The following is a 13,071-nucleotide window of genomic DNA, read 5'->3' as shown; positions in this document are numbered from 1 at the left end:
GTGATGGCTTGCAGGTCAGCTGTGTATTTTCAAAGAAGACGTTTTTTGTTTGTTTTTGTTTTTGAAGATACCTTTTCTGCCTCTTAGTTTTTGTTTTGGATGATCCTGCAGCGTCTTACAAATATTTACACTTCCTAATTTTACCTCTTACCTCGAGCGTTATGATTCAGGGTTTTTGCAATTTGCAGTGATGCCGCAACTGCTTCAGGGGCCATAGAAATGTTTTTGTACGGTTTAGCAAATTTATTACAAATCCCCATTTAGTAAAGCCTGCTGTAGTGTTCTCAGTGGTGTTGTTCCTGCTTCTCAAGCAGGCATTTGTGTCTTTTTGTTATATTTTGTTTGTTTTGGGGGCATTTATGCCTTAATTGGGCAGCGACACTGGAGAGATGATGCCTGAACCTCTAGGCCACCAGGACGCCCCCATTTGTTTCTATTCATGTTGCTACAGTATGAAAATCAACTTGCAGACTTTAAACCTGCTCGGCTTAGACAATTACACAATGAACACCATGTCTGATTTTATTGATGTTAGTTATTTTAATGGAGTTTTAAGTACATATTGATTTTAAAAGGAATAGGCAATATGGATAAAATCCTATTATGCGGTGTGTGTAATTTTATATCACATTATAGATATATGTGACATTTGTGTGCATTTTCTGGAATATCAGTCGAGAAACGTGTCCATTTCTGTTTTTTTGTCTAATTTAGTGAATTAGATATCTTATAAATCAGAAAACTTTATCACATTGATGCAGAAATAATACTAAAATCCAATTTCTTTTCTGTCTTTTTTTTTTGCAGTCTGGTCTGTGTTTCACTTGTACACATGTTTCTTTTTTGTCTCTTCTCTGTTCCTCAGGGATCCTGGAATGGCCTTTCTGGACCAAGCTGGTGGTGGTGGCCATCGGCTTCACAGGTGGACTGGTGTTCATGTACGTCCAGTGCAAAGTCTACATCCATCTATGGAGGAGACTCAAGGCTTACAACCGGGTCATATACGTCCAGAACCGGCCAGACACGTGTAAAAAGCTGGCGCTGGAGAAGCCGCCTCTCTTGGAGCCCAGTCTGGATAACAAGGAGGTTCTGGCCCCCACCCAGTCGGACACAAACTCCTCCCAGTACACAGAGACAGAGGACTACAGTATGGAGGTGCTCCATGTCTGACCGCTCGCTATTGGTTGTCTTACTCTTACTACATACACAACAGGCCCACAGTGAAGAGCAGCAGTCGTGGAAATGCTCTGTGACTGAGGAAAGATCAGACACTCCCCTTCTCCTGATCCCAGACTGGCCTACTGTCCTCCTCTGGTCATCTTATATTCCCAAACTGCATCGACAGAGACAGACAGACCAGGACTATCTTCTACTATCCACGTTCCTCCCATCAGACCTTACTCCTCCCTCTAGCTGCACCTTCGATCCACACTCTCGCCTCTTTCCTTTTCCCAGGACCGGGACTGTTTTTATTGACTTCTGTAAATGTCTGAAGAGGCCTGGAGCATACCACTCTATACACACACACACACACACACACACACACACACACACACACAAACACTCTTGTATGTACACCTTTGGGAGAGCAGGACTGAGACAAATAGACTCACAAACGGCTCTGGAGGTCTACACGTCTCTGATGCGTGGTTTGTTTACTTGTGGGGTTTGTTAGATTTGTTCGTTTTTACCTCCTGTGAGTCTCGGGCTAACCTGCCGTGGATCAGTATGTAGCGCCGCGCATCGGATCTCTGGAACATTCCAGCTACTGCCATCTCTGTTGCTGTGATCTGCCAGCTCCGAGCTGGTCTGGATCCGACCAGGCCTTGATCTGGACATGCATCGAAGCACTTTTGTTTTTTAGTTCCCACAACAAATCCCCTCCCGTCCTCTTTGCTCCTCTTTTTTTTTTTTCTTTATTATGAATTGAGTCTTATAATGTTCATGGGGGAGAGCACACTCAAACAAACTTGGAAATGTTTGTTTCCTGTTTTATTTGACATTTCATTTCCTCGCGCACGCACACGTATATATATGAACCCTCCCATGGATGACAAAAAAGGAATTGGGGTTAAAAAATGTAATCATGCTGAAAAGAAACATTTGAGTGTTTTATTAAAAACGGGGAAAAAAAGAGTTTTGAAAATGACATGTCAGGCTCATGGCTCTGATGCAGATAATGGAAAATCCAGCCACATGACTTCTCTACCCCAACATGAACTTTCTGAAGGCTTTGAGAATGTAAACTTTTTAAAAAATGATTAAAAAAACAAAAGAAATAAAATATTAAAAAAACAAACATTTTTTTACTGGTCACAGGAAATTGCAAGATAATTTCCATGTCTTGAGATCATAAAGCCTTTGGGCATCAACAGCGTCGCTCATGTTTTTCTATCATGTGAATGACACAGTATTTACAGTGTGATATTACATGTGCAGTTTTTAATATGTTGATTTGTTTGCTTAGTCACGGGATATGCCTTGAGAAATCCACAGCTGCCTATTTGCAGTCTGTCCTCCCATCGCTCCCATTGTGCAGGCGGTGCATTCACTGACCCCAATCAATAGTTCTGATTAAAAAACAGTGTGTATTAATAAGCTTTAAATAAGCTTTAGGCTCATTTTTCCTCTGCGTGTCAGGACCTGCATCTGTCCAGTTAACACACTTCAGCACAGTACAAGGTGCAAGATCTGATGTTTAGACGCGACGTATATGATCATTACGGAGCATTTCAGACGAGCACAAGTCTCAGTTTCAGTGAAAGTGTCTTGTTTCGTGTTTTGCAAGACTCTTATCACATGGTGGCGGATGTCTAATTTAGTATTCAATCACAAGGCAGCCAGCAGGTTGCCTCTCATTTGATCAAGTGTTTTTCTCACACCTGGCCTTATGTGGCTCAAATGAGTTGTTCCAACACCTGATCTTTTTAATTTCTCAGAAGAAGCACAGTGAAGCACAGCCTAAATACTGTAACTACATTGTTTCAGCATTCAAAAGGATTTTTATATCAACATTTAACTGTATTTCATTAACAAACCATTTATTTTGCAATAAAAGCAATGTAGTACATACATACATTTGCTGTCTGTGACCGATGCACAGTACGCATCATTGACGAGCTGACTGGAGCGCCACCTGCTGGTGTGCAGCTGAAGTTGCAGTCTGATGTAGGCAGTGGTTGATTTCTCAGGGCGATGTGTTTTGGGCTTACAGTCATTGTAAGTGCTTTTGTGTATGTGGGAGCACAGCAATGCCAGGCTCATGTTGAGCCTCACAGCCATTCCAGCAACACACACATTTTTGAAAATCAGTCTTTGATACCAGTATACTGTCTGTGAACACCGATGGTCCAACAACATACCTGACAATTACTGCTCAGCAGCAGCAGCAATAAACGAAATCTGCGCTTTTGTTTTTTGCAACAATGCATACTGTACTTGTGTATACGCCCCATGGTGACTTGAGATCTGGAGTCTAATATAATTTTAATACATAATATGAGCCGAGGGAGTTGTTGTGTGTCAAGTTGGATTAAGACCTAGTAACGAGAAGCTTCTCTGAAACTTCAATACCCTCGAGGCTCAGTGCAATTAGACAGATAAAAAGTGCAATTACCCTTTTGTTGTTATTCTATTCTGTAGTTATGTAATGGTGTTTAATGTCCAGGGTGTCCTCTGGGTATAAAATGATTATTTCTTCATTTTGTGTTGTATTTATTTTTAAAAGAAAACAGAGTACAATTTGTTCATTTAAAAAATCCCCTTTCATTAGTAATTTTATGCAACTTACACTTACTTATTTTTTTCCCAGGCATAAATACCACAAAATCACTTTCACTCTTTTGTTTTGCGTTTAAGTTTGTCATTTAGATATTAGAGTTGTAAAAAGCTTGTTTGCTCGACCTTAATGTGAATATCTTCTCCTCCCTCCTCGTTTCTTTCTGCTTGCTGAATTTTGTTTTAAATATGCAGAATACAGACATTAAACCACAGCATCAAATTCACACATTTCATGGTTTTCACATGAAAACATGGAATATTTAGACATATAGTTTCCTTGAGATGGAAGATTAAAGATGGCTGTAGATTGTGCTTATTTTTTCACTTTCTACTCATAGGAGCTGGCTCCTTTCATGAAGTCTGAGAAAGAAGTTTTGATGTAGTCCTGATGAAGATTTAGGCCACTTTAGGACGCTTTTACAAGCAGGCAGAGCAGCTTTTTCTTTTACTTTATTTCTTTCTTAGTGTCTCTATCACCACAAACTGATTTCTTCATTGTGTAATCTTATTGAGTAGGACACTGACTGAGAGGGAAATGTACCTTCCCAGCCTCGCTGTCCCAGTATTTTAGGTTTAAGTCCAGATTTTTCTGTCTGTCGTTACCCCGTCGCTTAAAATTTCTCATGTCTGGGAATAGTGTAACTTGCATAAAGCTACATTTGTTTACTACTGACTGGACTTGAACATATATGACTGTTTCCCTGTCTTATGATATCATTCCACAAGTTTGTCTGTGAATTTACTTTGGAATAGTAATTGTAAAGAATTTGGTAAAAGTACTTATGTTTTTAAGAAATATTGATGTGTTTTCAGTTTAATTACCCATTATTGAACAAAGTATGTAGAATTAAAAAGAACCAAATAAAAATTAAGTTACTTTTAACGCTTTGTGTCTTTTTCAATGTGTGCTTCATGCACTCTGAATTGAAATGTTTGTTAGTGACACTGTAACACAATATTTGATGTTGCATGAGTATCATCACATGTAAAACAGTTGAACTTTTTATTCAGGGGTGGCAGACGTCTCCTGTTTTGCACTCAGGAAAAAGGAGCTTAGAAATGACACAGCAGCTACAAATGAAAACATTTTAATTGGCAGCAACTCCATGCAATAACATCTTAACCAATTTTCACCCAAAGAAGTGACAAAACAAACATCTAGAAGCAAAGTTGAGGTTTGCAAATTTGAATTTAAATATGTAGAAGTATCCAAAATCACATACTCTGCTGACAAAGAGTTTTCTAACAGCATATTTGGACAGATCAGTAATATCAGCCGAATCTCAGTGTGGTATTTGCAAAATATTAAGTGAGGACAAAGAAGTGAGTTTTATTCCTCAAACAGCGACACTGTTTGGGATTTTGTCAGGGGACATGTTGTAGTAAGGCAGCTTCTTTCCCTCGTTCCTCCTCTTGATGGAGCTGGTTATCTCTGCCAGCTGCTTCCTGAACTTCTCCATGGCCTCCTTCACTGGCTTCTCTATGAAGTGCTCATCAGGATACATGCCCAGGTACAGCTGCAGGGAGAGAGAGGAGACGGGTCATTCAGCCCAGAGGCATGCTGCGAGGACAAACGCATATGTTGAACCAGAAGGAATTAGAAATGTATAGTTTGTATCAGACTTAAGATTGTTTTGTGTCGTCCTTAAAAACAGCCCAGTCTGTGCCGAGACGTGTGTGTTAGTGTGTGTGTGTGTGATTGCCTGTGTGTTTGGACACTTAGTGTCATCTCTGTACCTCGTTCTCCTGGTACTGGCTGAGGGCCCAGACGGCCCCCAGGTGCCAGCTGGAACGTCCGCGATCAGGGAGGCTCTCGATGATCAAGTTCACATCTGCCAAGCCCTTCTGGTTGGGTGGGGGCCTTCGCATGGTAGACGGAGCGTTAGGGATCCAGGAACACCAGTCGTACTACACATCATACACAAAGATACAGAATGTGTGTGCAGTACATTTACATGTTTCTGCAGAACCAGAACTTTTGATATTTTAAGTACATTTTGCTGATAATACTTTTACTGAAGTAGGATTTTGAATGAATGACTTGGACTTGCTGTGGAGTATTTTTACACTGTTGTTCTCGTTCTTTTACTTACATCAAGGACATGAGTATTTCCTCCACCACTGTATGCATTGTGTGAGCACACACACAAACAAAATTTGTAGAAATTAACATCTGGCCATAATGCATGTCAGCTAATCTACAAGAATTAATCTTGTTCAACACACACCTGTAAGGCCAGCGTGTCATTTTTATAATATCTTTTACTTTAAACCAGTCTCGTAAAAATATTGAATGTCAGGTCCTGATTATGTATTACTCACCTGTCCGAAGTTGACTGCTGCATGCTGAGCTGACGCAGTGAACACAACGACGGTCAGATACTCTATCAGCTCCTCACGTGATTTCACGGACTTGGGAAACTCTGTAGACATATTGAAATGACAAAGTGAGCTTAAATCTTTACACATAACCCACCTTTTTATCTTTGGCAAAGGTTGCTGTGTGTTGATCCTTGCACAATGCACTCAGATAGATGATGGAGAAATGCAGGAAGGGTATTACAACACTGGGGCTCAGTCAGTGACGCCATCAGACCCCTGTGGCTTCCTGTCTTCACCCTCAAACCTTGCGTCTGACAGAACAGATTTGAATTTGTAATGCTGTCTGTTCCCTCTCATATCTGTCTTCTCCAGAATATCATGAACTGAAATATTGAAGGGGAATGAGCTGTTTCGCTCCTTGAAAGGATAAACTTTTACGTATTGGTTAGTTGTTGCATTGCTATTGTTGTTGCAACGCTAAAAGAAGAATGATACAATAGGACGTCTGTAATGTGCACCCACCACAGTGATCGAAGTCCTGCATGCCGAAGCTGCACACATCTTTAATGAAGGCCTGTATTTCTTCGTCTTCCTGCACCGTCTCATCGCTGGTGTAGTAAATATGCACCACATCAGACACAAAACTGCCAGGAAGAAAACAGGACAGCATAGAGGAAAGGAAAAATGCTGTGACTTCTCTCTCTGTGAAACTCTGTAGGGTAGAAATGTTCCTTCACCTCTCACTGTTTATCCTTCGTCATGACTGTTTTCTCTCCCTCAAACACACAAAGTAATCATCACTGCCGTCTGTAAAAACTCTGCAAAAGAGTTGTTCCTCACCCCTTGGTGGCCTCCCACACCCTGTAGCCGTCGTCTCTGTAGAAGTAGGTGGGCAGCTCCTCCTTGTTGTCCACGCCGCGGGCCTTGATGATATCCGGGAAGCACATAGACCTGAAGGTCAGAGACTTCACGGCCTTCTGAACCAGCTGGACATGACCGCCTCCACCTGTTGCGTTTGCCTTGACGAGGAGGGAGAAGATACAGCATCATCCCACGTCACTCATTATCCCTGTGGCTGATGATTGTGTTCTCCAATTTCTATATATGCATGCGACTGAGTGTCCGTTACTGAACGTACTAAGGCCAATTTAAAGCAGAGAAACCACATACATCTACATGTTGTGTTGACACTGTCATTTTCTGAATATTATTTAGTTAGAGGAAAATATAATTGGCCTTCCTGCTCTTCCAGCACATTATTTTATGTCATTTGTTTGCTTTTAACCCAAAAATAAAAGCCCCAACTTGTTGTTGAGTTTGTCATTTTGTGACCAAAAGTGCCCCTTAATTGTGTTCAGTAAATACAGTTTAGCAGGTTTTAACTTAACAAACTCACCTTGTCAAAGATGCCGCACTCACAGATGAGCTGCTCTCTGGCCTTGGTGTTGATAGCGATGGTAAAACGAATGTGTGGGCTAAGTAGCTGGGAGAAAGAACATCAATCCATGAATGAATCAGTCAATTAATCAGTCAGTCAACCAATGAGTCAGAGTTTTACCTTATACACGGGGTGAACGGCAGGGAGCTGCCTGTACATGGCAATAGCAAACACCTCCGTCATCAGATGTGTCCTGAGCAGGTGTGTGACGGTCTGGTGGTACTGGAAGTCAGCTGAGCGGACCCAGATCTTCGCCAGCAGCCAGTCGTACTGACCATCAGTGGGCAGGAAGATCGGGTTGTCTTCACCTGGAGTCTGCCCGAGCTGGAAAAGACAAGAGAAGCAGGAAAAAAAGTAGAAATTGATTTATACTGAAACAACAACTGGAAAAGGAAATGTGAAAACACCTGCTGCTGCTCTTCATCACCTGTATGGCTATGGGCAGGATCTTGTTCTGAGCGTTCTTGTAGAGCAGACAGATCGGAGCGGCCAGGTACTGCAGTGTGCAGGGGTCTGTGCAGTTAGCCCTGATGTCATCCAACACCTCGAAGTCTACTATGTAAATGTTACCTGCCTGGAGCCAGAACATTGATTTACATTGTACGTCAGAGGGAGACTCAAAGAGAGACATCATTTTGTGAGCGGACTTTTTATCTTATAAATAGAGCATGAAGTCAAATAGATTCACAGAGACAGATATAGCCACGTCTACCTCTACTTCCTGCTCCAGAGTCAGCTCTCGCTCCAGGCTGACAGAAACCATCTCATGAGTGACAGGAAACTTGTCAGGGAGTTTGGTGCACTTGCAAATCAATACGGGGTTGCAACCATTCAGAAACTGGTACCCAAACATGAAGTCCTCCTTCCAGTGTTGCATCACATACTCTGGATGATAAATAATATAATATAATATAATATGATATGATATGATATAATATAATATAATGTAATGTAATGTAATCAAATATAATGTAATATGTGAGGCTGACCTGAGATTGTGTTTTTGATTCTCACAAAGATTTTCTCAAAGTCAGCGAAGTCACTCCAGGAAGATTGGAACATGTGCATGAACTGGTTCACAAACAGGTTCTCTATTCTGGAAATTCATAGTTATCATCATCATTATCATCCTCATCAGTCTTATACTCTTTTAGTTCTACACAGCTATACTTATACATGATCATATTTGTCTCCATATTCACATCAAAAAGGTCAAAGTATCTGAACTCTGATGCATTTTTGTGTAATATGTCAATTTCAGACAATTGCAATTAAAATGAGTTCTGGAAAAGAAAACTACATGTTATACTGTATAATGCAGTTATGATCATTTTTGCAGCAAGAGGCAGAATTAAATGCATATTTACTTTGACAATTTCTGTCCACAAAGACGCAGCATTTCTGTCAACATCTTTGAAGCTCACTGTGGAAAATGTTCATGACTCATTTTCCATCTCAACTGCTTTTCCATTTCACAAATCAGACATTATCATACAAAATTGTTTAGCTTTTGTTCTACTGCATGATGCAAATAGTGATTACGTCTGTGTGCAAGCGCCTCACGCCTGCAGGACAGCGCAATGCAAATGTCCCTGGTGATAAACACAAAACACAATGACGCCTCTGTTTTTCCAGGTAATCCTGAGTGCAGAAAATAGAAGCATGTCATCAAGCTGGAGCTCGACTGAGGGGACATCAGCTGTCCTCACAACTACTGTAAACCTGTTCAAGCTTTACTACAGCAGGATGTTAGAGGAAGCACGTACGCCTTAGTGTAGTTCAGTACAAAGTCCACTCCCTTCTCACTGTCAAACTGGATGTCCCGGGGCAGATCCTTGTGCCTGTTAGCATCAATGCTCATAGGAAAGCCTGGCTGCCACTCCTTCCATCTGTAAAGGGCAGTTAGTGTGAGTGTTAGTGTTAGTGAGCAGCCTCGGCCTCCTATAACAATCACAAACTGCATGTGTAGAGTGAACTCGCCTGTAGGTTTTTCTCCTCATGTCCAGCTCCTTTTGTCTGTGCTGCTTCACCAGGCTGGTCTTATCATCCTGAGGCAGATATGCTACAACAGACACAAGACAAAGTGAGGGACGGAGCAGAGCTTGTTTGTTTAACTTTACACTTTAACTGTCTGATGAGCTGATGACTCTACCTCGTCCATCCCGCAGCACCACTTCCTTGTCATCCACCAGCCAGCGGAAGCAGGGGAACTCCACATAGTCTCCAGACGGGGTCTTGACCGTGATGTACCTGCAGTACCAGTCATCCTGCACCCAGTACTTCTTCTTCTCGATCTTCACCAGAACAATCTCACCCAGGTTCTCCCCAACCCTCACGTCATAGGAGTCCACCTGCAATGTAGTCAGGGGCCAAATAAATAAAATAAAGCGTGTGCTGGAAAAATAGTGTCATTTATTGAATCAGATGAGTGTTATTAGTTTTGTCTCACACATGTATGTGAAAACATGAATGTCACATGTGCTTTTTGTAAGGCACGTGTAGTTTTTGGACCTTTTTTTGGACATGATTTTGCACATTTTACAGCTTACATATATGTGACTTTAACATTTTATATTATGTTGTAATAAAAGCATATTATTTAGCTTGTTGAACTGTCTTTTTTCAACTTAAATTTCAGGTCTGCAGGTTTCAGGTAAAAATCTGATCTTATGTTCAATGTGAAAATAGATTGCAATTTAAAACAAACTGTATAAAGAATGTTAGGTGGACACTAAATCTTCTTTTGATACCTCACCCACCATTAAAAAGCAGCTCAAGACCCACTTTTATAGACTTGCCTTTGCTTAGTTTTGCTCCGTTTTATTACTTTTGTATTGTTTTATATAGCTCTATTTTGTCTTCATTGTGAAAGACTGTGTGGAGTCTGATTGGGAAAGGTGCTATATAAATAAACTGTACTAACTTACTTATATCTCATCATCTTTAGCAATATTTGTATTTTGTCACTAGACTTCGTCTCTGCAGAATAAACTGATCGCACTTCCATTTTGTACATTTATTGTGACAGACAACAAACCTAATCTTTTCCAATAAAAATGCATCATGTTCACAGCAGCAAAGTTTTTAGAGTAGACTTTTTTTGTTTTCCTTCCAAAATGATAGCTTTTTTAAAACAGACTCAAGTTACACTTCTTCCTCTTTTATATTAACATGCACAAACAATCTGAACACACCCAGTGTTTGTGTGCAGTTATTGATGCTCATCATTCATCAGAAGATAAAAATGAAGGTATTTGTCACACAGTCATGAGCTCTACAGCAGTATAACATCACTTACTGCCCCCCTCTCAAAGTCATTGTACAGAGGTTTGTCCAGCAGCGTTCTCTCGCTGCATCGCTCCGTGCCCACCAGTGTGATGTAGATATAATCGTCCGTCCCTGCGAACCACTGGCTCCCTGTGGAAACTGTCACTGTGTAAGAAAGCATGGTGGTCACATGTGACGAAGAGGACTCCAAAAACGTGAAACGCCTTCTAAAGATGAAGGAATCTGCAGAGGGGAAATTCTACTATCACACACAAGAAGTATCGCCTCACGATTTTAGCAAAGTTAAGTTTCCCCTTTTTGCTCAAAACTGTATTTCTTTATCTGATGTACACTTCTCTCTTCTCCCCATTTCACAAACACCAAGAAAGTGTGTAATCAGGCAGAAGAGGGGAGGTGCAGGACACAGACATAGGAGTGATCTCCTCCCTTGTGCTGCAAATAAGGTCAGAATATAATACGACCGCCCTTCCTAGATCTGTTATCAGTGGTGATTTCCTGTGTAGACATGAATGTGGGCACAGGAGTTGATATCAAATTAATTTTCTTTGTCTGCAAACAACAGTAGGGCATTTTAAGCATAATAGAACAAATTCCTGCATTACAAACGACAAAAACAGAGAATGACAGGGTTTTAACATGTCTAACCTGTATTTAACCGATTATGTGAAAATGAAACACATCAAGGAACACGTGAGCATACACATTTTACACATCTCATTTACCAGTCAAATCAGCGGACAAGAACAGGTAGTGTATTCCAGCTTCAGTGAAATAAATGCAAATGCATCATCGAGTCCCTGTGTGGTTTTACAGATGAAACTGTAACATCAACACTAACACTAACAGGGGTCTGTACGTGCGGAGGATGTACCAGTCTGACAGAAAGGGTCAGATCATTCATAAGTTCACGTTTGTAGACAAAATAAAGACACAAGGCTTGGTGCTGTTTTAAGACGGTGACATGTAATACAGACACTGCTTATGAAAAGCAAGGCAGGCAAAGCTGAAGATGTACAAAGAGAGAAAATAAAACTGACAACATAGGGAAAAAAAAGGCATTTTCGTTGTTCAGTCATTCTCAAAACCATCTTTTATGATGTAGTAGTAGTACATCATACTATCACATACATTTACATAGATAAACATCTGAAGAGTCCTTTTCATACATAATCATCTGTTGCAGTGAGCAGCAGGAACAGAGCTGATCTGTTCTTGAAGGATTGATAGGAGACTTGTCAAACAAAAAGAAAACCTGTGAAAGATCAAGAATTTGAAATCAAAAGAGCCGTAAATGAAAGCTTTCTGTACACGGCGGTACTGTAGGTGAATGAGTGGCACCATGAAAACAGAAATGTTGCTGAAAACTATATTTTGTTTGCCAAATGGTAGATGCCACTTACCACCCGTGAGAGTGTGTGATTATACTCTTAAGCCCATGCAGGTAGGCACAGTTGGATACTGCAGATCATTTATTGTTACATACACTTGGCAATCAAGGGTTAAATTGAAGTCTCTTATTTACTCCCACCTGGGAGAATTATATGTTGAGAGATTTTTAGACTTTTGTTCAACAACACCTTCACACACGAGGCATCGAGCTGTTTGGAGCAGCCAGGTGATTTCCAATTATTACAAGAAAGTCAACACACACACAAACTGAAATGAACGTTGTGAATTCAATGTTGTGTGTACTGCCTCGTTAGCAATTTCATGTGCATCAAAATGTACATGTCTACAGTTAGGTTTTCTCTTCATTATATATTTTCCCATTGTGCATCTGAGGTCCACTGTTGGGATCCGAAGTGTGTAGCTCCTGCAAAGTTTCTTTGTACTGGTTGATGTGTGGCAACCATTTCAACTGAGGAGCTGCTAAGAGGTGAGGTGCTAAGCCTTTTTGACACTTCCTCTGCAGTAAATAGCTTTCAGAGTGTTCAGTAGTCTGTAAATTGTATTTGTTATATTTAAATATTCTAAAGGCAGTAGTTCCCAATCTGAGGGTCTGGACCCTCCACTGGGTCACATGATGAATCTGAGCGGTCACAATATGATTGAAGTGCAGCTAGTTCTAGCTTGAACACGCCCCCACCACGACTGCTGACACTTCCGTCATCTCTCACAGCTCTGTAAGATCGTCTCTCCAGTGATCCTCTCTCTCCCCGTCTGAACCCACACGTTTCAGACCTTTTAATGTTCAGATACAACATCTGACAGTCACCTAGTATTCAGAAACGTAGCTACATGAC

At 40.9% G+C, this 13,071-nt stretch overlaps 2 protein-coding genes across 6 annotated transcripts in view; one reads left to right on the top strand and one right to left on the bottom strand.

The window, feature by feature from the left end:
* The window catches only part of marchf8 (membrane-associated ring finger (C3HC4) 8), a 72,484-nt gene extending 71,191 nt beyond the window's left edge, over positions 1-1,293 (top strand). For both annotated transcript variants that reach the window (XM_070916308.1, XM_070916307.1), the window contains one exon: positions 866-1,293. In XM_070916308.1, the coding sequence (XP_070772409.1) occupies positions 866-1,170 (305 nt within the window). In that variant the 3' untranslated portion in view covers positions 1,171-1,293. The remainder of the gene's footprint in view (positions 1-865) is intronic.
* A 3,505-nt stretch (positions 1,294-4,798) lies between these two features.
* Positions 4,799-11,063, bottom strand: alox5a (arachidonate 5-lipoxygenase a). Of its 4 annotated transcripts, none has more exons than XM_070915582.1 (14): positions 10,839-11,063; positions 9,693-9,891; positions 9,521-9,602; positions 9,307-9,429; positions 8,530-8,636; positions 8,253-8,425; positions 7,968-8,114; positions 7,661-7,864; positions 7,491-7,585; positions 6,943-7,053; positions 6,625-6,746; positions 6,103-6,203; positions 5,518-5,688; positions 4,799-5,297 (listed from the first exon to the last, which is right to left on the bottom strand). In XM_070915582.1, exons 1-14 carry the CDS (start codon positions 10,986-10,988, stop codon positions 5,118-5,120), a joined length of 1,965 nt encoding a protein of 654 aa, XP_070771683.1. In that variant the 5' UTR covers positions 10,989-11,063; the 3' UTR covers positions 4,799-5,117. The 4 variants fall into 4 exon arrangements, with proteins under 4 accessions (XP_070771683.1, XP_070771684.1, XP_070771686.1 ...); XM_070915583.1 differs by having other exon boundaries at positions 6,943-7,025; positions 7,499-7,585; XM_070915585.1 differs by having other exon boundaries at positions 6,943-7,121; positions 7,499-7,585; positions 10,839-11,019.
* Between the last annotated feature and the right edge of the window lie 2,008 nt (positions 11,064-13,071).

This window comes from Enoplosus armatus, chromosome 12, assembly GCF_043641665.1.
Source record: "Enoplosus armatus isolate fEnoArm2 chromosome 12, fEnoArm2.hap1, whole genome shotgun sequence".
Classification (NCBI taxonomy): domain Eukaryota; kingdom Metazoa; phylum Chordata; class Actinopteri; order Centrarchiformes; family Enoplosidae; genus Enoplosus; species Enoplosus armatus.
Note: the sequence above shows the minus strand (reverse complement) of the source record. Positions and strands in the feature narration are given on the sequence as shown.